This window comes from Monomorium pharaonis, chromosome 8, assembly GCF_013373865.1.
Source record: "Monomorium pharaonis isolate MP-MQ-018 chromosome 8, ASM1337386v2, whole genome shotgun sequence".
In the NCBI taxonomy this organism is placed as follows: domain Eukaryota; kingdom Metazoa; phylum Arthropoda; class Insecta; order Hymenoptera; family Formicidae; genus Monomorium; species Monomorium pharaonis.
Window position 1 is genome coordinate 15,768,121 of NC_050474.1, and position 25,419 is coordinate 15,793,539.

The 25,419-nt window shown below is 32.1% G+C and overlaps 1 protein-coding gene across 2 annotated transcripts in view; it reads right to left on the reverse strand.

Moving 5' to 3' along the window:
• LOC105833731 (stromal interaction molecule homolog) overlaps window positions 1–25,419 on the reverse strand; it is a 98,847-nt gene that overhangs the window by 43,319 nt on the left and 30,109 nt on the right. For both annotated transcript variants that reach the window (XM_036290663.1, XM_036290662.1), the window contains exons 5-10: window positions 19,628–19,743; window positions 16,948–17,117; window positions 13,158–13,301; window positions 12,913–13,080; window positions 7,467–7,731; window positions 7,241–7,321 (exon numbers count right to left, since the gene is read on the reverse strand). In XM_036290663.1, the coding sequence (XP_036146556.1) occupies window positions 7,241–7,321; window positions 7,467–7,731; window positions 12,913–13,080; window positions 13,158–13,301; window positions 16,948–17,117; window positions 19,628–19,743 (944 nt within the window). The remainder of the gene's footprint in view (window positions 1–7,240; window positions 7,322–7,466; window positions 7,732–12,912; window positions 13,081–13,157; window positions 13,302–16,947; window positions 17,118–19,627; window positions 19,744–25,419) is intronic.

Consider the following 25,419-nt stretch of genomic DNA (forward strand, 5'->3'; position numbering starts at 1 on the left):
AAAAACCAAGAACCTCGTGTTTCTTACGTGCGGAATCTAAAGCCGCACGATGGAATCCTAAAGCCATCCAATCACCAACACTTTTTTTAGAAAATACTTTTAAATTGACTTCCCAAGAAAATTCCAAATTCTTGTATACCATTAAAATACGCATAAGAATAAAGAGAACAAAAAGCAATTTCATGTCAATAACAAACAAAAATATTAATTTTTAGATACTAAAAAATTTTTTGTTATTTATATAGTTTGTTCTTTGCTCTTTTCATTTTTGTGTAAACTTTGTGTAAAAATTTTTTTATTTTGTGAAGCCATATCAAAGATTTTAAGTATCTTTGATATAGTTTCACAAAAAAAAAAAAATTTTTAGAAGTAATAAAAAATTTATTATAAAATTAGCTTTTTAAAAGAGAATTTTTTTTTCTAAATGTTTAATTTAATTCCAATTGCATAATATTGTCTGCATATAATATCTCTAGAGAAATATGATCTTTTATCGTCAATTTTGTACATTAAGCAAATATTATTATAAAGTAACAGAAATTATCGACAATAACATCAAAAATATTCTTATTTTTAATATAAACACGGTCTCCTTTACATTCTCCCTTACATTTTGTACGTCCTTCAATTTTGTAAGACTTTTGCAATTCTATAAAGTCAATTAAAAAATTAGTTTAAAAATATTGATAAGGGGATGCTACAAAGTTGTTCTGTTTTACCGATCAATGTGATTATTTCTAATTCACTAATCTTTTAATTGCATTTACAGAATTAAAAATTCTTTTTCACAATTAAAGTACAGACAGTAATATAATATGTAAGAATTTCATATAAAAAAACAAAAAATTTACAAATTTAATTTTTTTTGTTTCTTGTATTAAAAAAATGTTTTTTCTTTCGGGGCAAATATCATCAAAAATATAAAAGTTCTTAAACAAAAGTTGTATGATTGAAAGAATACTTTTAATTTTTTGTTTAAAATATACTCTTACCATTAAATGTTTTCAAATTAAAATAGAATTTTTGTTTCATCAATTTGAAGATGATTTTTTTCGATTGAAACATATATAATAAAATTATGTTACAAAATATCATTTTAAAGAATTGATTATAACTGCCTTTGTATATAAACAATCTGTGCTCATGTGTATAAATGTTATTGTCGAAACAATAAAATATACAAATCGATAAAAACGCAATATTTGATATTTTTTTTAACTGATTAATTGATATATTTAGCATTGCAAATTATAAATAATATTAAGAGTTATAATAGTTTTCATTATTCTCTTTATAAAAGATAACTTATAAGAGATATTAAAAAAAATAATCTTCTAAAAAATACGTTTTTTATATCAAAATTGTGGTATGTTCTAAATTTTTCAAAAATTTTTTTCAGTTATTTTTGGAAAATTCTCTTTGAACATATTTGAAAAATTCGTCATGATTTTGATGAGATGCGTAATTTTTAAAAAGATTACAATACTTATCTCTTATAACAATTATTTATAAAGATAAATAATGAAAACTATTATAACTCTCAGCCCTAACCCTACATATCAAATAATTCGATATTCTACACAAAGATTATAATACAACCTCAACACTTCTTTAAATGGTTATTACTCGTATATTATCAAATATTTTGGCTCAGAAAAGTTTTTTAACATTCTTCAAATTTCTAAAAATGTGTCAAGTTATTTTGGCGCAATTAAAAATTTAAAACAGTGAAAAAGTCAGAGTTGGGAAATAACGCGTTATTTGTAACGTCGTTACCATTAGTTACTTTTTTGGTAACGGCGTTATTTTTACTTTAGTGTAACGGTAACGTAGTTACATTTTTTTCCACACGTCGTAGAGATGAAAATCGTCTCAGACGATCCGCACACTTTCCCCACCGCTCTCCCGACCGACAGGAGGGATCGAGTGCAGGGGGAGCCGAGCTCTCCCGAAATTCTACAAACCTCCACCCGGACGGGTATAAAAGGCCGTCCCAGTGGAAAACCTCCGGTTTGAATTGGTTTTGTATTTTATTTTTATAAATTTTATTTGTTTTAATTTTTTGGAATTTTTGTATATTTTAACTTCCGCTTACTTATTTGTACATTCTGGTTAATGAAAAATAAATCAAATTGTTATGTTATATTCTTTAAATTGATTTATTTTTATATACATCATACAAATTTCTATAAATAAACCGTGTTCTTGCTTAATTTTCAAGAAGTTTCTTAAGCTTTACAAAATTTTCAACAATTTTATTGTATTTAAAAAATCAAAATCTACATAGATAACATTTTATTTATTTTAGAAACCAAAATCAGTCAAAAATTTTTTATTTGCATTTTGATCGTATTAAAATTTAAAAAAAATTATTTTGGTTTTACAAATTTAAAATTTTATTCCTTTTATTAAAACATTTTATATAAAAAAATATTTTACAAACAAATTTTTTATTTAATCTATTTTTAACCCTTTGCATACACTTTTTTAAATTTTCGCATACATACTGGATGGTTGCCACCCATGCAATTTTTTCAAACAGGTATATTTTGTAAAATATTGATGCTAAAATTCTTAAAAAAATTCATAGATTAACTTTAAAGTTTAAAGAAAGTATTTACAAACTTTTGGTATTAAAATTTAAGAAATTTCTTATTTAAAAAAATTATTATACTTTGCGATTAAAAAAATTAGTTTTTGCAGTTTTTAAGTTTTTTTTCATTTATTGCGGTACTTGAAAGGTACAGAGCGCTGAAATTTTACGTATGGATTGTAACCCAGTGTGTATGTAAATAGTTAATATTAAAAATAGTAATGGAAAGAGTAATAAATTGTAACTTTTTAAGTAACGGTAACGGTAACTAGTTAATTTTTTATTCAGTAACAAGTAACGGTATCGAGTTATTTTTAAAAAGTAACTTTCCATCCCTGAAAAAAATTCATAAAACTAAACAAAAAATTAAGTCTAAAACTAAAGCCAAAAACCAGTAGGTCTATTCTACCCAAAAATAGAATTATGGTTAATATTATTTATAATCTGTGATGCTAGAAAAGAAATATCAATCATATTTATTTCCTTATTCATAGATTTACATAATTTACATTCTCTTGTTTCTACGAAAATTATTTTGTGCATGAACGCAAATAGTGTATATGTTATGGTCAAACCCCGTTGTGCGGGCGTTCCTAGGATTGACTGGTCAATGCGCGGAATAACCAAGCGTTTTGGTCAAAGTCCGAAATAGTTTTGTATTTCGGTCTTTGATTGATATGTTTTTAGTCCATCCTAGGAGTGACTAACATGGCTGGTCAAAGCTAGAAACTGAAAATATCACTTCGGACTTTGACCAAAACGCTTGGTTGTTTCGCGCATTGACCAGTCAATCTTAGGTATGATTGCAATAACGCCATCTAAACCCGCTATGCGCCTTGCAGATGTTGTAATCTGTCTGCTATTCGTGAGCGATTCACGGCACAAATGCGTTGCTGTCTAGCACAAACCATGCAAAAAATGCGCGAATTTTAAATTCACTGCACCACATGGGTTTGCGACTTTCCACGCTAAACAAGATGCTCATAAAAATACATATAGACATTTGAAATTCGCGCATTTTTGAGAGTACATTTTATGTCCTTGAAAGAGAATATATTTTATGTTTTAAATATTTACCAAAGGTTTGTCTATTTTAAGTAAAATCTACTTTATGTTAACAATAAAAATATTATTAAAAAATCTTAACTTTATTTTTTAAAGTCTGAATTAAGCCACACCTAGGATTGACTAGTCAAAGTCCGAAGTAATTTTTTCAGTTTCTAGCTTTGACCAGTCATGTTAGCCACTCCTAGGATGGACTAAAAACATATCAGTCAAAGGCCGAAATACAAAACTATTTGACCAAAACGCTTAGTTATTCCGCGCATTGACCAGTCAATCCTAGGAACGCCCGCGCAACGAGGTTTGACCATAACATATATGTATACAAAGACGTTCATAATTCTCAAACATGTTTTGTAACATAACTTTATTATATACAGTTTTATACAGTTTTATACACTTTATTATATACAGTTAAGTACGGAAAAAAATCTTTAATTTTAAGAAAACAATTTTTTTTATTTGAAACGATTTGTAGGAGTATATTTTATACAAAAAACTTAGTTTTTTTTTACAATTTTAAATTTAAAACTTACTCTTTAAACCGTACAACATTTGTTTAAGAAACTTTTTTCTACCTTAATAGATTACTTCTAACCAACCGTAATAAGTTAAACATATCAATAAGTTGTAAATCGCTTATAACGGTCAAACATCGGATCTTAGTGGTGGATATAATTTTTTTCTCTATTAAATTTGATTTTCTTTAGCTTTTATTTTAAACTGCGCGCCGACAGAATTCGTCAGACTTAAGACACAGTTAATAAGCTAAATTTCGATGCTCGAGAGCATCTTAAAATCCCCCCTTCCTATCTTCCCCGAAAAACTGTAAATTAATTTATTGCAAAAAATAATATCTTAAGGCTTGCTTTCTTCTATCTTTTATATTTCTGACGATATTAGACTTATCTCTAAAAGAGGAAAACCCCTTTTTTTTCAGAGGTATTTCATCCCATAAACATAAAATTCCGCATATAAAAAAATGTGTGTCTTTTAGATTTTTGTATTAGCAACATACATCTAAAAGAATCCAATCGGCTCCGAACAGTTGTAACATGTCCCTTGTAAGCAAATTAAGCACGGCATGAAAGCACCATTTTTTAAGAGCACCTAAACGTCGATTACAATTTGACATTTTTTTTTTAATTCCTGAAATAAGTGTGGGAACACTTGCGATTTCTTCGCATTTTTAAAAAAATTAAATCTTTAAAAATCTTCAAAAATTTTAAAAATATTAAGGTAAATTAAAACTATCACAAGCAAGCGTGACGTAGGGATAGTGCACTGGTCTACGAAGATTCCGAATGCAAAACGCAATTATACGCTCGTTCTCCTCTTTGATAAAATGGCAAACCATCAAGGAGAGATATTCTATGTTCACAAATCTCTCTATTCTAACCATTCAGAATCGGTATAAACTGTAGATCCCGTAAGTTTGTGTATAATCTACATGCACACCATAGATGTATAAGAAAAAAGACTTTGAGCCCATTACACGAAAAAGAAGAAAAAATGAAAATATAACAAATCTTTCTCCTTTTTAAACAAAATCTTTAATTTTAAAATAAAAAAAACATTACAAAAATAATTGTTTATACAAGAAATTCGATATAATTACGAAAAATTAATGTCAAAATATGTTCATAATTTTATTTCTAACATATAACACACGCGATTTTATACATTTTAAATAAATAAAAATAGAAAATTAAAAAATTAAATTAATTTTTTAAATTATTTTAAAGCTTGAAAAGCCTACTTTAAAATATTTATTTCTTGTTTTAAATTATATAAAATAAAAATTTGTGTTTCTCAAAATTTTTTTGCTTTGAAACGCTGTAACACGATAAATCATAATCAGGTAAAAATTAACAAATAAAATTTTCTAATGTATATAAGACGCTGATTTATATATCACATGAAAAAATCGAATAATCTAGCTCTGTTTGTTATCTTTAAACAATTTCCACACAAAAGAATAAAAAAAATTAATTGCTTCTTATCTTATTTACCTCAATTTTACATCGTATTAACTTCTTTAAACTCAATTTTTGATACCTGCCTGTTCAAGGAATCATTTTATTAAAATGTTAATATAAAATCTTATAATACTATGTCTCTTATTTTACCTTGTGTTGTTTTTTTATAATTATAAGAAATAGAAATCTACTCCATCTCTACTAAATCTATTTGGTAGTAAAGTGTATTGTTTATGTGTGAAAAACTATACATAAACTTTCAAAATATTTTTGAAACATTGTTGCAACATTGCTAAAATAATATTGTAAAAATATCTTTAAATGTCTCTGCAATATTACACCAGCAATACCAATTTTGGATTGTTGCCTATAAAAAAGAACAAGAACCAACCATATATACTAAAAAATCAGTAAATTTTCAACAATTTTTTAATATGATTATTTCTTGTCTTTACTTCTTTTTCACAGCTATATAATTATACAGCGATCCGAAATTAGCATCGCTCCATTGCATTACAATGCAGTGTTACAATGTCGCTGCAAGGTTTTGCGTTAAATAGAAATATTTTTGCGTAAAAATTTCTTTTACATTCATATAATTCACATTTTGTTTGTAGTATTTATAACATTGCGCGCGCGTGCATACATACATATATATATATATATATACATAAATATACTATGATAAAAATACTAAAAAATATTTATTTGAGGTATATATTATTTTGTTACTTATTACATATTAAAAAATAAAATCACTAAAAAAAAAATTAAAATTATTTCTTGAAAAAACATAGCCCTTAAAAAATTACAGATAAGAAAATATAATTCATTATACATAAAACAAAATACATAGACACTATAGATTCCATAATTTTCATATTTTATGCATTACTTATAAACTCAAAATGTTATTTGTCAAAGCATTATTTTAATGTGTCACTTTTCTTAATTGATTTAATTTTATTAATTTATGAGTATTCATTAAGTTAATTTTTACTTTTCATCTTTTACATGTCACAAAATATCTAAAATATTGATGGCAAATATCAATATATTAATATACTAGCATATATTAATAATATTAGCATAATAATGCCATTATTTATGTACTTCTTTTTGTACTATTTATTATGTACTTCTCCTATAATCTCTTACTTATCAAGCTACATATGCAATTGGATTGTATTCCGCAATCTTCATATGCATACATTAACTACATATTTATATAACGTTTACGATGTACATGTAAGGCACATAATAAGGCAATGTTAATATGGACATTTTACTATAAAAATTTTATAATGTTATATGTCTGTTATTGGTATATAAAAAGTTATTAATGCTACAAAAAATATTTTCTCCATTATTAAACACAAAATTTAACTCATTAGTAAACTATCGTCAAAAAAGGTTCAACGTTATGTGGCCAATGTGCGTGTGTGTGTGTGTGTGTGTGTGTGTGTGTATGTGTGTACGCACGCGTGTGGGGAGGGTATATGTGTCCGGGCCACAATGATAACAATAAAATGAGCATTGGTACCAATCAATGTTCAATCATCAATGTATCAATCTAAGTACTCATTGGAATCCGTGTCCAGCTTACCTGCAGCAACTGCACTGACCGATGACGATGCATACACTGAACTTGCCTCATCGTCTAAATCATCTTGACTACTAAGTCGTCCTGTAATATATTATATACAAATCACTTAAAATTTTGCAGAATCTTAAAACATCTTAAACAGCTTATAAAGTTATCCTTCTTTTGCAACTACAATCTTTGCAAGAATCGATAATATTGTTCGAATATAATTAATTAAATTAGATACCTCTGAATCCAAGACCTCTACCATTAGGTGTTCCTCTGTACAAAACTGTCTCTAAATAATTTAAACCGTTATTGTTAATTATATTAAAACCGCAGAGTAATTCAATCTGCTTCCAACGATGTACTCTTTCTTTCAACTCATTTGTTACTTCATTCAATGCAGTTCTCGCTTCAACTATACTTTTGTCAACTTCATCGATAGATTTTCCATGGGTCGAAACAAAGGCTCCTACCAGGCTGGAACGTTTTTTTCGCAACTTTTCGCACTGCAATGTAATAAACAAATGCTATTTCTAATAATGTACACATTTCTTTGACTAATTAAGATAATATGATACAAATATCAAGAATTAATTGCATCAATAGTGTTTGTTCCAAGTTTGTAATACTATATTGTGCAATAAGTGTGAAAAATCCGTAGAAGTGCGTATTGCCCACAAATGCAAAAAGTAGACGCATACCAAAGGCGTTATTTTTTGTTACAAGTGTGTGGAAAATTATTGCGTTCATTTTTTAGAGAAAACAAATTGACCGATTAAAGGCCATTGCACGTAAATTTCTGTAACCGTTACCATAAGAAATTGAGCAATACGATTAATTAATTTGATCGATTACGACTGAATTAAACAATATGATTGGTTGAAATTTGGTTAATTTGGTCGATTACAGCTGAATTAAACAATATGATTGGTCGAAATCTTACGATTATAAAAATGTACATGCAATAGTCTCACGCGTCGAGTACAGAAGGCAGGCAGGAGCGGCGCGCCACGAGTGTAACGCGGGCGCGGCTGACTATCCGCGTCAGCTGACGGGTGATTACCACCGCGTAAGTCGTTAACTATTTTATCTTATAACATAAAATTATGCTTTAAATAAAATTTTGGTAAAGAAAAGATTGTCTTGAAATTATGTTAGAAACACGTGTTCCTTAAAATCACTGTAATAACCAAAAGTTGTTCCGAATCGCAAACTGTCGGATGCCGCAACCAGCTAATTGCTACACGCGATGTGGAGTGAGGCCCGATTGCGCACATAAGCGATTGGACACAGTAGTATTTCCCGATTGGACACAGACTCAATTGGACACGGACCCGATTAGACACGGACTCGATTGGACACAGACTCGATTGGACACGGACCCGATTGGACACGGATCCGATTGCACACGGACCCGATTGCATACCAACCCGATTGCACACGACCTGTTTGTACACGGACCCGATTGCACACGGACCCGATTGCACACCGACCCGATTGCACACGACACGATTCCGCATCGCAGAATAATGCAAAAACAATTTAGATAGCACAGAAAATTTTTATAAATATTTTACGAATTTATTTATAAAAACATTTTGTAAAAGTTATATAATCGTTTTTCATAAGTTATTTAAAAATAATACAAAAATTATTACTAACAATATATAAAATATATTTTTAAAATGTACTGAAAAATATTTATGGCATATAAACTCGAAATATTTTTTATATTTTTAGATTATAATAGCATAAATATTTATTTTTAATATTTTCATAAATATTTTTCATTATTTTTTTATACTTGGCAAACTCAGACATAAAAATACGTACAAAATATTTATTATAAAATTTTTCTTTTTTATACATATTTTATAGTCGCAAACCCATGTGGTGCAGAAAATGCTTTGTGCACACACACACACACACACACACATACACACATACACGGGGGGTGCAAGGGGGGTTTCGCCCCCCTCCCGCACCCACCCCGTCCAAGTCGCTAACCATGCACTATCTGCAATGCGGAATCGTATCGTGTGCAATCGAATCCGTGTGCAAACGGGTCGATGCGCAATCGGATCCGTGTGCAATTAGGTCCGTGTGCAAACGGGTCTGTGCGCAATCGGGTCCGTGTGCAATCGGGTCCGTGTGCAAACGGGTCGGTGCGCAATTGGGTCCGTGTGCAATCGGGTCCGTGTGCAAACGGGTCGTGTGCAATCGGGTCGGTGCGCAATCGGGTCCATGTGCAAACGGGTCGGTGCGCAATCGCGTCCGTGTGCAATCAGGTCCGTGTGCAATCGGGTCCGTGTCCAATCGAGTCCGTGTCCAATCGGGTCTGTGACCAATCGAGTCTGTGTCCAATCGCGACTGTGTCCAATCGAGAAATACTACTGTGTCCAATCGCTTATGTGCACAATCGGAACAGTCCCCGCGATGTGTGTGTATGCCATATTTGTAAAAAAGAGAGAGAGAGAGAAAGTGTATGCGTGCGTGTGTATAAATGTCTTTCCCACCCCACCCTCTCTCTCTCTCTCTCTCCCTCTCTCTCTTTTACACAAACACGGCATACACACACATCGCGTGTAGCAATTAGCTGGTTGCAGCGTCCAACGGCCGGCGATTCGGAACAACTTTTGGTTATTACAGTGATTTTAAAGAACACGTGTTTCTAACACAATTCCAAGACAATCTTTTCTTTACCAAAATTTTATTTAAAGCATAATTTTGTTATAAAATAAAATAGTTAGCGACTTACGCGGTGGTAATCACCCGTCAGCTGACGCGGATAGTCAGGCGCGCCCGCGTTACGCTCGTGGCGCACCGCTCCTGCCTGCCTTCTGTACTCGACGCGTGATTCGTTAATTATTTTGGCTTATAACTATTTTGGCTCAAAAACTGCGCTTCAAATAAAATTTTGGTAAAGGAAAAATCGTCTTAGAATTGCGTCAGGAATACGTCATTTTACGGACCTAAAGTTGTTCTGAATGACTCTATATGATAAGAGCGTAAAGTCAGCCTTTTATGCACAAGTGCATTTACCTACATAAATGCACAAAAGGCCGTGTTGTATATCATATTTTGTTACTCGTGCATTGATGTGTGGTCCCTTAAATGTCTTGGATTCTCGCAAATTAACAGGTCAAGATTAAATTCGCAATAAAAGCAACGTAACATCGGTTAATTTCAGTAGTGCTAAGTAGTGTCTGCAAGAGTTACAATAAGCGTGTCGCGAGATGACGCGTTTGTGCGTGCTGAAATGTGGCTAAAATTAACAAATGTGCTAAAAAGTATTTAGTAACAATTCACGTCATCTATTAAAAGACAAGAAAAGTGCTAAAATCCTTGATTTTACGCACAGAAGTGACATGAAAGGGACTACTTTCAACGCATATGTAACAAAAAAAATTCTGAGAATTCGTAGATTTACTAGAAATTTTATTAAAAATTCCAAGATTAAAAAATTTTCTTATCCAACTTTAAAATAAATTTTTCTTAATAAATTTTTTGTTACAACTCATTTTTTGCGTATCCCTTTTTAGTTCAAAAAGTCAATTTCTTACAAAAATTTTCTCACACAAGTAATTCATTATTTTACTGTTTTTAGCCTCCCAATAGATTGTCCCAGCTTATCGTGCAGCAACTTTTCTGCACTACTTTCTTATACGCTTTTTTCACATGTTCTACACGCTTACCGCGTTTTTCATGAACCTAGCTTTAGCTAACCTGCCTGTTTGTATCTAGATTCTAGATTGCATCATATCAAGATTATATAAAAAAAAGTCAATACATGGTGTTACAATAGTCAGTAATAAAATAAGATTAATACCGTTATAATCCGAAAATGACAGCAAACTCGCACCTTTAGAATTCTTCCAAATTGCGAAAGAGACCGCAAAGAATCTTTTGCCGCAAAAAAAAAGAAAAATATATACAACAAAGATAAATATTACTAAATATAATTTTAGTTATTACAAAACTATTTAAAATTTTTTTCATTTTCAAATAGTTCCATCTTCCTCCTTTCCCCCTAAATTCGCTTTCGCCGCCACCATTTCTACACACTTGTAACAAAAAATAGTACGTACAACTCGTACGGTTCGACTATTGCCCAAGGAGTAGATACATGGGCCAAAGAAGATGTTCCGCATTTGTTATACAATGTACTATTTTAGTTCATTAATTAGTTTTTTAATTCAATTCTTAAGTTTTTTAATTTTATACAGAGTGTTCCTAAAAGAACTATATCAAAAATATATGGGGCTTTGGGCTCAGAGCGCCCAGAAATAAAACATATACCATCTTAATCTACATCAAAAATATAAATACACAAAATAACACAAATACATATATAAATACTTAATTAAAACATTAAAAAATGATACTTATAGAATCTACATTCTATAATATAGAATCTACATTCTATAGCATAAAATCTACATTCTATAGTATAGAATATAGATTACATAGATTTATCCATACACAAGTAATATAGTGTAAAATTGAATTTTTTCGAACTAAAACTATGCATTTCCTATATCTTTTTTGATGTAGATTAAAATGGTATGTTTTATTTCTGGGTGCTCTGGGCCAATTTTCGATATAGTTCTTTTGACTTTTTTCATATTTAGATAGTCCTCTTCTATCTTGCAATTTTCGCAATAGTTAACATGTTATTAATTTATAAAGGTGGCCGACTTTGCCCGACTTATTGCCAAATGCAAGCACAGCAAAAAAGAAACCGTCCAACAAGTTGTGTGTAAACATTGTCGCTTGTAAACAAAAAAGACTTAAAAAAAAAAGAAATAATATGCCATACACGGATCTATACTCTGTCCAACGAAAACTTATAAACGCAGCAAACAAGTTTTCGTTCAATTTGCGCAGGAGTAACCTGCTCTACACCGTTTTACTGCTCATGTCGCTCACCAGATAACGCGGGGCCACCATAATATCGATAATTATTGAAATATCTGTCGAACAGCTCAGTTTCGCGTTACAAGTAAATTTTTCAACTAGTATTCACAAAATTCTATAGTTTTACAAAAACCTAAAATATTACCGGATGTTTGAAAACACCATTATTTTCTTTGAAGAAAAATAAACAATACTAGGTACATAATAACAAATATATATTGGTTGCTTTCTTTTTAGGACACAAATTGACACAAGTTGTCAATACTCGAGCAATACAATTTTCTACAATTAAATGAAATACGATATAAGTGTGTGTACAATACCTAACCTACATTTGGCCCAAGCCATGGGCCCAAGCGCGCTATATGTACGGCATCAAATAAAGTGTTAAGCTTTCCTCACTCTGCTTTATTCATGCGCACTCTGTTTATGGGTTCTCGCCGGACAAAATATAGCTAATCGGAAACAGAATTCTAAAGGTGACACACAACGTTAGTTTAGAATGTTATAATGTCATTAACTTTTTTAAGAAAACTTACGTGTTATATAAAAATACACATGCGTATTTATTATTAATTTATTTAAACTTATCAAGAAAAAATAATTTAAAAAACAATTTTGTCAAAAAAGATAGAATTTAAATTCAAAGGTAAAATTCCAAAAAGTTCTAACAAATGTATCAATAAAAATCCATGATTACGGATAAAAATAAATTCTTTAAAAATACCAAGTTTTCCTGCTAGTAAATCCTGATTAAATGATTAGATTACCGCTTCTCGTGCTTGTTGAAGTTGTTTCTCAGCTGCTATTTTTTTATTCGTATAAGCCTTGTTTTCAATTTCATGAGTCAACTGTAACCAGTGCTGCAATCCAGCTGGTGGCGACCAACACCTATCTTCGAGTTCACCTTCGGCACGTTGTAACTCTAACTTTAACATCTGCAATATATACAAGTTGATAAGGATACATTACTTTGCATATGTAATGTATAAAATAAACAAAGAACGGCATTAACTTCAATTTCCGCTTTCAATTGCGATACTTCAAGATCCGAATACGAAGTATGTAATCCCAAGCTTTCATCCTGCAAACGTTTTTCTAAATTCTGTTTTTCGGTAGCCGCACTTTCTTGTTCCATTCTTGCTCTTTCCAGTTCTTTCTGCAATCGATTATATATAAATACAATAATCTTGATTTTCTTATCAAGATATTTTCTCATTAAAGACTCTAGTAACCTCTCCTTCTTAGTTAAACTTTTTTTTTTAGGGGCTTAGCAAAATAATTGACTTACAATTTTAAAACAACTTTTATGACTTACGTCTTTGAGTTGTATTCTGAGTTTACTTTTATCAATAAAAGTGCCGATAAAATTGCCATAAATGTGATAACAAAGTAATCATATTTTGAATGCACTTTTATTGATACTTTTATACCACCAGACATCGTATAAAAGTACAATTTTATAACAAAAATACTATTCTAAGCTATTTTTATAGCACATTTATATTGTTTCTGACAAATGTAGCACTAAATATGCTCAAGTCTACATTTATCCAATATAAAAATACAACTTTAATTAATCCTAATAATGTTATACAACAAATTTTATTAATAAAAAAGTATATTAAAACAATGAAATAAACAATAAAATAAAATTCATAATATTAATTGAAACAGATAATAGTATAAAGAATAAAATATAGTAATAAAAAAATAAAAGTGATTAAAATAAAATAAACATAAAATATAAATAATAAAATAGAAAATAAATTAATGGACCTTTGGCCCGTATTCTAAGTTCACTTTTATTGGCACATTTATACCACCAACTTTAAAAATAAGAATAAATTTATAAAAGCGCCATTAAAATTATTCTCAACGCTTATTCTCAACACACGTTAACAGTACTTTTATCTTAGAAATACATTTATGATTGTTATGTTATGCATCATAACTGCTTCGCACTGTGATTGGCCACCAAGTCAGTCGCAAACAACACACTACAATTTACAAACTTTCTATCAGTCATAAAGTTATCACTTAACTTAGAAATAATATGTGAATATTGGCAACACTTAACGTTTTATTTTACGAATTTTAACCACATGATAAAATTTTATATTTTACACATATCTTGACACCATAAATATTAAATCAGTAATTTGTAGACACAGATTCACCGAACATTATTGTTTCTATAAAATTTCAAAATCAATGTAATCATTCACTTGATAAGGACCTGAACTCTAGGTTAAAATGTCATGTAATTATTAACAAATAAACTAATTTGCCAATCAAGTCGACAAAAAAACGCGTCTATTCCTATTACAAACTTTACTTCGTTCTATTTCTCAACATCGTAGTAATAATAAATGCAATGTAAATGCTTGTACTTAAAGTGCACTTCTGCCAAAGCATTATTATACTGCACAAAACAAAATGCATCCTTGAATTTTCAGATCAATAATTTTAGAAAATTTATTTACTATGTCGTGTTTCTAGTTTCTTATCAAACACAAACATGTGCGAACATATATCACACTAATCAAATTTTTAACGTTACTGATACCATCGATTGTCCTTTTGTATTCCATATTTTTGAATACATCATTTATTCTTTAAATTTTAATATTTTTGGCAATTATTTACCTTAGGATTTCTCACCAATTTTGATGACCTTTAAATATGTTGTCAAGTACATTATTCTGAATAACTTTTCCCTATATATGTTACTGTCACTCGACCATAGTTTTTGAGTTATACACAAGTTTCTTTTTAAATTTTTTTTTTAATTTCTTGCTTTTATTAGTTTTAAATTAAATTTAAGTTAGGTTTAGTATAAAAAAAATAACAGCACTTCAATAAACATTAATCTTCATTATTATTAATAGAAATTAGAAAAATGTCATCCATTATGTCAAAAAAGTCAACTATTCTTGTATTAAAGTTATATTGCCGTCGAAACAAAAATTCGGCTATATAACACAATGTTTTTTTCAAGTTCTATGACGCAAAATATTGTAGAAAAAGTGGGGTAAAAGTTACTACAATCGTGAACCTAGCTTCGCTTCTAAAGTAGTAAATAAAGGCGCAAACCTATGTGGTACAGTACAAGCGTGAAACGTCGTTTCGCTCCGTAAAGCAGAGGGAGATATGGACCTTGCTTCGTCTGGAAAGTCACAAACCCATGTAATACAGAAAACGTGTAGGCAAGGTGCAGAAAGAGGGGCAAAGCTTTTGATTAAAGCAAAGAATATATTTTCTGCTTTAACCAAATATAAATAAAAAATACAGTGTACTTTTGGTTAAAGCAGATAATACTTTGCATTGAGCTATTTGTGTTTTTGATTGAAAATATATTCTCTTTCAATCAAAAGCACAAATAGTTCAATACAAAATATTATCTTTAACAAAAAGTATAACAAGCGTGGACATCGTGTAAGCAGAGGGGAGGTGTGGGAGGATCTCGCTTCGCGCTGAAAGTCAAAAATCCATATGATATAGTACAAGCGTGAACTTCGCTCTGTAAGCAGGGGGGAAACCTCTGGTAAGTAGACTTCGCTTCGCTTGAAAAGTATGCAAACATAAAAATAAGAAATTAAAATCTTTTAAAGGTCACTCAAGAGGGTATCGCATTTATGAAACTTTTTTTGTTAATAACTTTATATATAACTCAACTAAGGCCGAGCGGCGTTAACATGTATAGGTAAAAGTTGTTCAAAATAATGAACTTGACAACATATTTGAAAGTCATCAAAATCGTCAGAAATCCCTAATAAAAATAATTTCCACATTTTTTATCAAATATTGAAACGTCAACATATTCTTCTTATATAATGCCATGACCGTAACGATCATAGGCGATTCCTCAGCGTATTTCTGCGATATGCGCTTTTTACTAACGGCCTATTAAAGGAATTTTTTCTGGACAAGATACTCTGATGGTTTACCATTGCTTTCCAAGAGGTAACAAACGAATAAATATTAAATTTAATCAAAGTTTGAACCTGGGTCTTCAGCACAAAAAGCAAATGCAAAACTCACTGCGCTACACCATCAACATATATATCATAATATAATAATGGTAAAGCATAATAATAACATAAAATAAACAGTATGTATTCTATGTATTATTCTATAAATTATTTATTTTATTATTTATATTATTTATTTATTGTATATACACATATACTTATTCATTTAATTTATTTTAATTATTTTTTACTTTTAGTTTATTCATTTTATTCTTTATACTTTATTCTTTATACTGTTATTTATTTCAATTTATTTATTTTATTGTTTATTCAATTTTATTCTATTTTTTATTAAAATAAAAAAAATATATCGTATAACATCATTAGAATTAATTAAAGTTGCCTTTTTATATTGAATAAACGTAGACCTGGATACATTTAATAGTATATTTATCAAAAATAATATAAAAGTGATATAAAAGTAGTAAAACATTGATTAGTAAAACAGTATGTTTGCCAAAAAAATCACAATTTTATACGATGCCTAACAGTTTGTATCTAAAAGTCCAAATAAAGTACGTTCAGAATATGGTTACATATTTATCGTCACATTAATAGCAAATTTATCGGTATTTTTATCGATAAAAGTAAGCTCAGAATACAAGTCAAAGATTTACAAATTTAACATATTGTCTCAAAATTATAAATCAGCCGTTCTGCTAAGAACCTTAGACTTTACCAATTTTTAGTAAGAAAAAACAAAAAAAAAGAGACCTTATTTTTATAATTCTGTTAGAATCAAACATTATTAGTGTATCTTTAAAAAAATACCTGCAAATTTTCCAACGCAAGTTCCGCTTTATGCAAACTTTCCATGTCCTTCATCATTCTATGTAAATGCTTTTGTGAATTTTTCTTTTGTTGATATACGTACCAACATCCAATAAGTGCTCCAAATAATAATGTAACCAGTACCAAATCCTTGATGTTGTGTCCAGCATCTATTAATTATTACATATAGTTTCAAATTTGCTATAGATAAATTATTAAATCGCAATATTAGGGAGGTTTACAAATTTTTTCACATAAAATAAGAATTTTTTTAAATTGTACTTATGAAAAAAAGAACATTAAAGAACATTTTAGAACTAAAAAATTCCAAAGTTTTTCCTGTAAAATATAAAATAAATTTATAAAATATAAAATTTTCTTAAACTTATAGAAGACTGGCCCTTTTTTGAACGACTTTTTTAGTTTTAGTGTTACAATTTTTGTTCTTGTCGGTGAGTTGAACTACAAAAAAAAATAATATTGCTCTACCAGCGCCTAATATTAATCTTTTGGTCCGAAAGAAAATTAATAGTTATTTTTTTGTTGTATTTAAACTTTATATTATTGTTCATTGTTAAAATTATTGTTTAACGTTATTTGCAATAAAAGTGTGTTAAAAAATATATATAAAAATATAATTAAGGCGCACAAATTTAATTATGTCGAAAGAAATAATTTTAGCTAAATGAATAGTGTTTTCGGTAAATCCAATTATAAGCTTAATATTAAGTTTCTTGTCCCGAAGGGATTAAATATAACATACTAGTAAAAAGATAGCAATGTAGTTTGTTCTAAACCGTTATTATTAAACAATTCTTTTCTCCGCATTAATACTTATCAATATTATAAAGATTATGTATCTAAATAAAAAAAATAAAATATTTTTATTATTTACAACAGTATGTGCATTTGTGGTGTTTGCGAAGCATGTAGGAATCATACAATTCAGTTTTTCTTGTTCGATGAGCTAAATTTAAAAAATCAGCTCAAATGCTCTAAGTTTCCAGGAAAAATATTAAAACATTTTAAATAGAAGAAAGTATGAATTTATTTTATCATCTTTCAAATTATCTGATCATATTTCTTTCATGTTTCCATTAAAATAGTGCCTTTTATTTTCATTAATGAATAAATATGATATCATGATAAAGACTTATTCTAGAGCATTTATAAAACGGAATACCATCTTTTATATGTTAAAAGAATATCTTTTAATAAACATTACAGATATTATTAATTTTGAAATCGTACATTCGTAATTATGTTTTACATGCTTTCCATGTTTATATATGTAATGCAAATATAAATAAAAAATTATTAAAAAATAACAAAGTCCTATCCTATCTTAAAAAAGCCATGTTAGCGATTTGTTACTTTTTGTCACAATGCTATTGACGCCTCTCGCTTACTTCACTTCGTGCTGAAAAAGTAATTTTTTGTCATTGTAATTGAATTTTTGAATTAAACAGTTCAAACAAATAAAAAAAAAAATATAAACGCAAAGAATAAAAGAATAAACTATATATTATATGTATATATGTATTGCAAATACGAGAACGCTTCTCTTCCAAAACAATTTTTTAAAGAAACGTATTGATACTTAGACTTTACCAATTTTTAGAACAATTGTGTTCACCAAAAATTTGAACTTATTCAGATGAATGTACACTATCCATTAATAATTCGTTCCGTGGACCTTCTCACGGGAAATGGAAAACGCAGGAATATATGTAGTTATATGGCATCTCTCTCATTAACTGACTGGCATCAATAATTAGATTGAAATTATCTTATTTATTCAAGAGTGAAAATAAAAGTTACAATTGTAATGGAAATATAAAAGAAATATGATCAAATAACTCGAAAAAGTGATAAAATCAATTGTTTCTTTCTTCTATTTAAAATATATTTCACAACTTTTCCTGAATGTTTAGAGCACTTTGGCTGTAATTTTTTAATTCAGCACGTCAAACTGAACAAAAAAAAATACTGACTCACACGATCCCCGCGTGTTCCGTAAAACATAAAAAATGCACATACTTCTCTCGCATATTACTCATTATTTTAAGTATTTAAAGATAATAATGCTAAAAGCTTTTTTTGTTAAAAGACATTTAAGACTCCAGTTCCATTACTACCGCCATACTGAATTCGTAACGTGAGAAGCGAGAAATATCATGCTGAGAATTCTTGTATGCCATTAAAAAAAAAAAAGATATTTCAGTGAAATAACACCTCAGATCCCTTTAGTATGTACACTTGTAAGATAATCTAAAAATTGTTTTTTCCTTGACAGTTAATAAACAACCGTATCATATAAAGCCTAATTATGTGATAAAGCACACAGTCAGACGTTGGACAGCTGTCGAAAGGAACAAAAAATGTACCATCCACATATTGTTTTCTTCACTAATCTTAGTTTTCGAACAATTTTTTGAAGTCGTAAAAATACGTCACACGTTATAACACTAGCACAAAGTAAACAATAATGAAGTGGCATGTAAGAATAAATTGAGTCAATATAATATTATCTCGCCTTTTAGTTCTTATTCCTACTACTTATGTATCGCTACTGTCAACGCAGAGTTCTTGATTAAACCAGGAGCCTTAAAAATAAAAAATCATATAACATCTCTCAATTTTTTTAAATAAAAAATCTCTTTAAATATTTAAAAAGTACCTTTAGGAGGTCCAAAAAGAACAACGTCCATTGCTTTTAAAGCAATTTTTTGTTTGTGGATAGGATCTTTAATACCCAAAACGTTGCTAAGATAATGCATATTGTTTACAGCTAATCTGAAATAAATATTTAAAGAATTACAAATATCATTTGTGATAATGTGCACGCGCATAAACACACACATACACGCGCACGCAGGCACACATCATTTGTATATTAAGTGTACACTTAATTCTCGGCCTTTTTAAAGAAAACATGTTGTTTGTTCACAAAAAAATAAATAATCCTACAATTCCTAAATAGATTACTTTTTACACACTTTTGCCATCTTTCAAATAATTGGCATAAATACACTTTAGAAAAAAGGTGATTTCGAATTGATAAATTGATCGATACTTTTGTGAACCTCCCCAGGAAACTTGGGAATCAAGTCATCAGAGTAAGAATCAACCAATATGACATTGCAGGGATCAGAAAGAATCTGAAAGGACAAAGTCTGATGAATATGCTGCGTAAGAGAGAATTCCAAGCCCATATCGCAGATGACTTCCGCTGATTGTTCTCACTGTATGCGACCAAGCATTGTCGTACAGCAGAACTCGCAAAAAGCCCACCTTTTAAACCCTACCAAGTTTGAGTAGGCATTTCAAAATAGCTTGTTTGTGAATCACTGCAAATGCATTTGCAAGCTCTGATTAAGTTTGACAGAATTTTCTTCCAATAACTGTTTTAATTTTTCATCTTTAACTTTTCTTGGTTGTCCTGGAAAATGCCTTGGAGATTGAAATTGTCATCCTGAAACTTTTGAAACTCTTTTTAGATGTGCTATAAAAAAACAATATTTCACCTAAGACCGATCAAATCATTTCCTTAGATTGCCTCACTGACATTTTTCTTCAATTTTGAAATGTGAAAAGAAGACAGTTCTTCAAATGCTGCTTTTCGAATACAGTGTAAAAATATAAGGTATAATCACTCGGCCAAGTTCACTGTAATTTTCCTGAGAACGGTCCGTAATTGAATGATAGATAGCGTGTGTATAAGGCACCTACCTTACAGAAGTTTTCACGCACAAGATATAATGCATTTTTATAATACTACAATATCAAGTAGATTGCTGCAAAATTAATTTTTTTTATAGTTATTATATTTATAATCAAACTTACAAGAGAAGTCACAAGTGTCCGCCGCCAATTTGATTCTCCTTGAAATATGTTGTCAAACGCACAAATTTGTGTTCGCAAAATCGCGTGAGTTCGCTAGGTTCCCTGCGAAGTTTTGCTAGAATTTCTTTGCTAGAGAAAGGAATGCAATCGGATGTTCTTAAATAAAATTAAACGAAAATTATAAATGGAACTCGGGAGATTTCCGAGTCGTCATATATTTATATCACAGATAATAGCGGGCCGAAGGCCTCCCGCCTTGCACCTACCCGCGCGCGCGAACCATTCTCTGCACCACAAAGGTTTGCGATTTTCCATGTAAAACGAGATGCTCGTAAAAATACGTAGACGTTTGAAATTCACATTTTTTTCTGGCAAAGCGACACTTTTTTCTGCTAGATGTTTCTCAGATTAGATAATCTGTTATATGATATATTAATGTTTTTCATTAAAAGACTGTGCGATGTCCAATAATGCGGTGTCTAATCGTGCGGTGTCTAATCGTGCGGTGTCCAATCATGCGGTATCCAATCATGCGGTGTCCAATCGTGCCGTATCCAATCGTGTGTGTCCAATCGAGCTGTGTCCAATCGTTACGTGTCCAAACGGGATATTCCCGCAACAAATCGCATGTTTCACATACAGACGCCAAGAGAAAGAGCGAGCGTTAGTAAGTAAGAGTGACCGCATACGCTAACAAGCGCTAGCGTGGCGCTTCGCGATCCAGGCGGACAGGGATCAATCGATGCTGCCATCTGACACGGTGAGAAATACTGACAAATTATAATTCTCGAACATTTCGCCCACCATTAGTAACATGATCCCTACTCTGTTGATGGTATTGGTAAAACAGCGAGCTTGATTACTTGTCGAACGAGTATCGTAGTGGCGGTCTTCAGTGTCACCACTCTAATAAGTCAATCCTGGGTATAAGGCAATTACACGAGGCAATGGCCATTTGCATGACGTCTTTCATCAGTGATTAGCACTAATGAGCCAATTTTGATACAGTTGTTCTTGTGGTGCCATTTCAAAATTGATTACTGACGTTGCAGGTAATATGATGACCATTGTAATCAGAATTGTTGAGCACATTGCTGCATGAATTGCCATCGTGAGAGTCTAGAGGTTGCTAGGCCATCCAGAGGTTCTGGTATCGTGGTGAATGGGCTTCCAATGAGAAAATGTCCTGGGGTGAAAGCTGAGATGTCTTCTGGATCGTCACTCAGCGGCTCAAGAAACCGTGAGTTGAGAGTTCCTCTATTTGAGCAAGCAATGTTGTGAGTTCATCATAGATGAGCAGAGTTTACCCAATAGTGCACCTGAAATAAAATTTTATGAACTTTACCACCGCCTCCCACTTTCCTCCCATGTGGGGGGTAGCTGGAGGATTGAACTCCCATCTTGTATTATCCTGAGTGAGCATTTTGTTGATCTGTTGATGTTCTTGAGAGCTCTGGATAAACAGTCTTTTGAGAGCTACATCTGCCCTGATGAAATTGGTGCCACAATCTGAGTGTAAGATGTGAGCGAGGCCGCGTTTGGATGAGAATCGTCGGTAGGCAGCAATAAATCCCTCTGTTGAGTAGTTGCTAACTACTTTAAAATGTACTGCGGATATTGAGAAACACACGAAGACACAGATCCAGCCTTTGTGTTTTGCCACCTCTTCCCTTCCAGGTCTTGATGGTGAGTGGTCCTGCGTAGTCAACTCCTGTGTATATAAATGGGCGTGACGGCGTGACCCTTGAGAGAGGTAGTTGGCCCATCAGTCGATGAACACGAATCCCTCTCTGCCGGGCACACGCAACACACCTCAAAATGTGAGATTTAACAAGAGCCCTTCCACCAAGGATCCAGTAGTTCTGCCGAATGTGTGGATGGACAAGAATAGGCGATAACCAATTAAGTAAAGTATAAATAACAACGCAAAATCGCAGGATGTTTGCCATCACTTGAGATAGATAAGTGAGCGAGTCGACCGCCCATTCGAATGATTCCTTGATCGTCGGTGTAAGCAGTTAATCGGTTGAGTGTGTCTTTGGTAAAGGTGAGTTAGACTGGAGAGCTCGTAGTTTGTACAAAAAGTATGCCGTTTGAGTTGCCTTGATCTAAAGAAACCTTGATTTCTCCAAGTTCACCGCAGCGATATTCACAACTGATGATGAGTCGTGAGTCTTCCGCAATCGTGAGATAAGTCTAAAATATAAAACTGTAATTCTCAATAGTTTATTAAGGTCTGAATACCTATAGATAATATCCCAATGATAGTCAGCCTTTGGCGCAGCTGCTAACAATAATATGCCTGGGCGAGCTTCCGGAGCATTCAGATCTTTAGTGAGTGCTGGTTGTGACGACCATGAGTTTAGTGTGAGTATCCATGGTGGTCCCGTCCATCAGAGGGTGTGGTTTTGAAGTTGAGCAGTTGTCAATCCTCGTGAAACGCAATCTGCCAAATTGGATGTGCCAAAGATGTATCTCCAGTGACCGTCTGGAATGAGTTCTTGAATTTAAACCACCCGGTTTCTGACGAAATCCTTCCAGCGCAATACATGATATTTGATCCACGAGAATGTCACGAGAAAGTCCGCCCACAGGTGAGTTACCGTTACGTCTACTTTCAGAATAGCTTGGACGTATTGCGTCGTGAGTCGTGAGAGCAGTAGCGCTGCTCGCGCCTGCGGTGTGCTCGAGCCTCGGGATTAAAAGTCGCTTAAGAGGTGCTACCTTTGTTTTGAAGCACAGAAATGAAATCGTAGCGCCGTTTGAGTTGTGGACGGAGAGATATACAACTGCAGTCATTGCCAGTTGAAAAGCATCAGAAAAGCCATGGAGTTCTACTGTCAAGTCGCTCCAAATATTAAACCCTCAAGGTATTGAGAGCTTGGCCAAGCTTGTGAGTTCTTCTCTGATGATAAGCTACCGTGATGAGAATGGCAATAGTTCATCCCATTGGATCTTGTGCAGCCAAAGCTTGTGCTCCTGCAAGAGTATTTTGGCTTTGATCACGACTGGTGACGCAAAGCCAAATGGAGGGAATATCTGAATCACTTCAGATAAGACGAGGCGTTTTACAAGATTGCCAGATGTGCAGGAATTTCTTGCCGTGAATGTGAGTACATCAGTATAAGGCAGCCATTTTAATCCAAGTATTTTGGTTGCGCAATCATCAAGTGTGAGTGGTAAGCCTTGGTCGTGACTCGGAAACAAAGTTGATAGCGTCAAAATAAGTTGCGTGCCGCTTTGCTAGTGAAAAGTCGCCCGCCATGCAGAGACCTTTCAATTGATATGCGACTTCTCTTAATTGTTGTACGGTGTCTGCACCTCCAAAGATGTCGACATATCTACCTGAGATGATAAATAGCATGTGTGAATCAATGGCCTTCGTCTTCTGCCAATTGGAGTAGGGTTAGCACCGCTAAGAACAGCGCAATCTTCGTTCCGTAAGTGACTGTTGTTAAGTGATGTGGCACTTCATTGAGCTAATCATCAATCCAAAGAATTCTTTGAAGATCCCAATCATCCTCGTAAATCTTGATCTGCCTGTACATTTTTGTCCGTAGAGAAAATATAGCAATGTTGTCAAATCCAGATTAATACATCTGCAATGTTTAGATGTAGTTCGGTTCCAGTATACATGAGATCATTGATGGAGTGTTCTGATGTTGACGGACTGGAACCGTTGAATACTACACGCAACTTGGTCGTTGCACTGCCAGGCTTAAGCACACCATAATGTAGGACCTACATTATAGTAATGTAAGTGATGATGGGAGTCTGTTGATACCTTCGTCACGTAATTGAGTGCTTCGTATTCCGTCATGAACTGCTGATAGAGACGCTTACAGCCTTCATCTCTTGAGAATCGTCTAAGCAGACTTTTAAGACATTGGAGTTAAATGGTATGAGTTATCTAACGTATTGGCAGGTGACTTGAATGGAATCCATACAACGTACCGCCCCGAAGCATCACGTAAATGCGCCTTGAAGTGTTCTTCGCACCTCCGTTCGTTTGAGATAAGTTGATAACCATCAATTGTAGGCATTTCCTCTTGGACCCAAAATTTCACTAACAGCTCGTTTAGAGCGTCTTCCTTTCGGTGAATGGATACATGATGCGTCGACAAGGATGTTAACGACGCCATGTCGACTGGTCCGATTATAAGCCATCCAAAAATAGATAGCTGTGCAATAGGCATGGATGGAGAATACATAATGATGTTGGGCTTAATGACCTGTCCGCATGTGTCAGCTCTAATGAATACGTCAATGGGCCGCTGTGTGAAAATGCTGATCCAGATTCAATGAATAAACGTACTTGTTGATGAGTCATGGATGAGCTGATGTTTGTCAAGGCTGTAGCAAGCAACGTTGAGCAGGATGACCATGACGATGATGCTAAATCGACAATTACACCAGGTTTTCAATTAGTAGGCTGAGATGTTGAGCTAGCATCTGATTGAATGATTGATAATGATGCGTGCGCCTCATGGTGTGATGCCGGTTGTTACATTTCTTGCAACCTCGCTGGCTCTTACATGCACAAGCGTTGTGACGGCCAAAACAATTAAAGCATCTTTGTAATAGCGAGCTTGTGCCTGTCTGCAAGTGCAAGGTCTCTAAATTAAA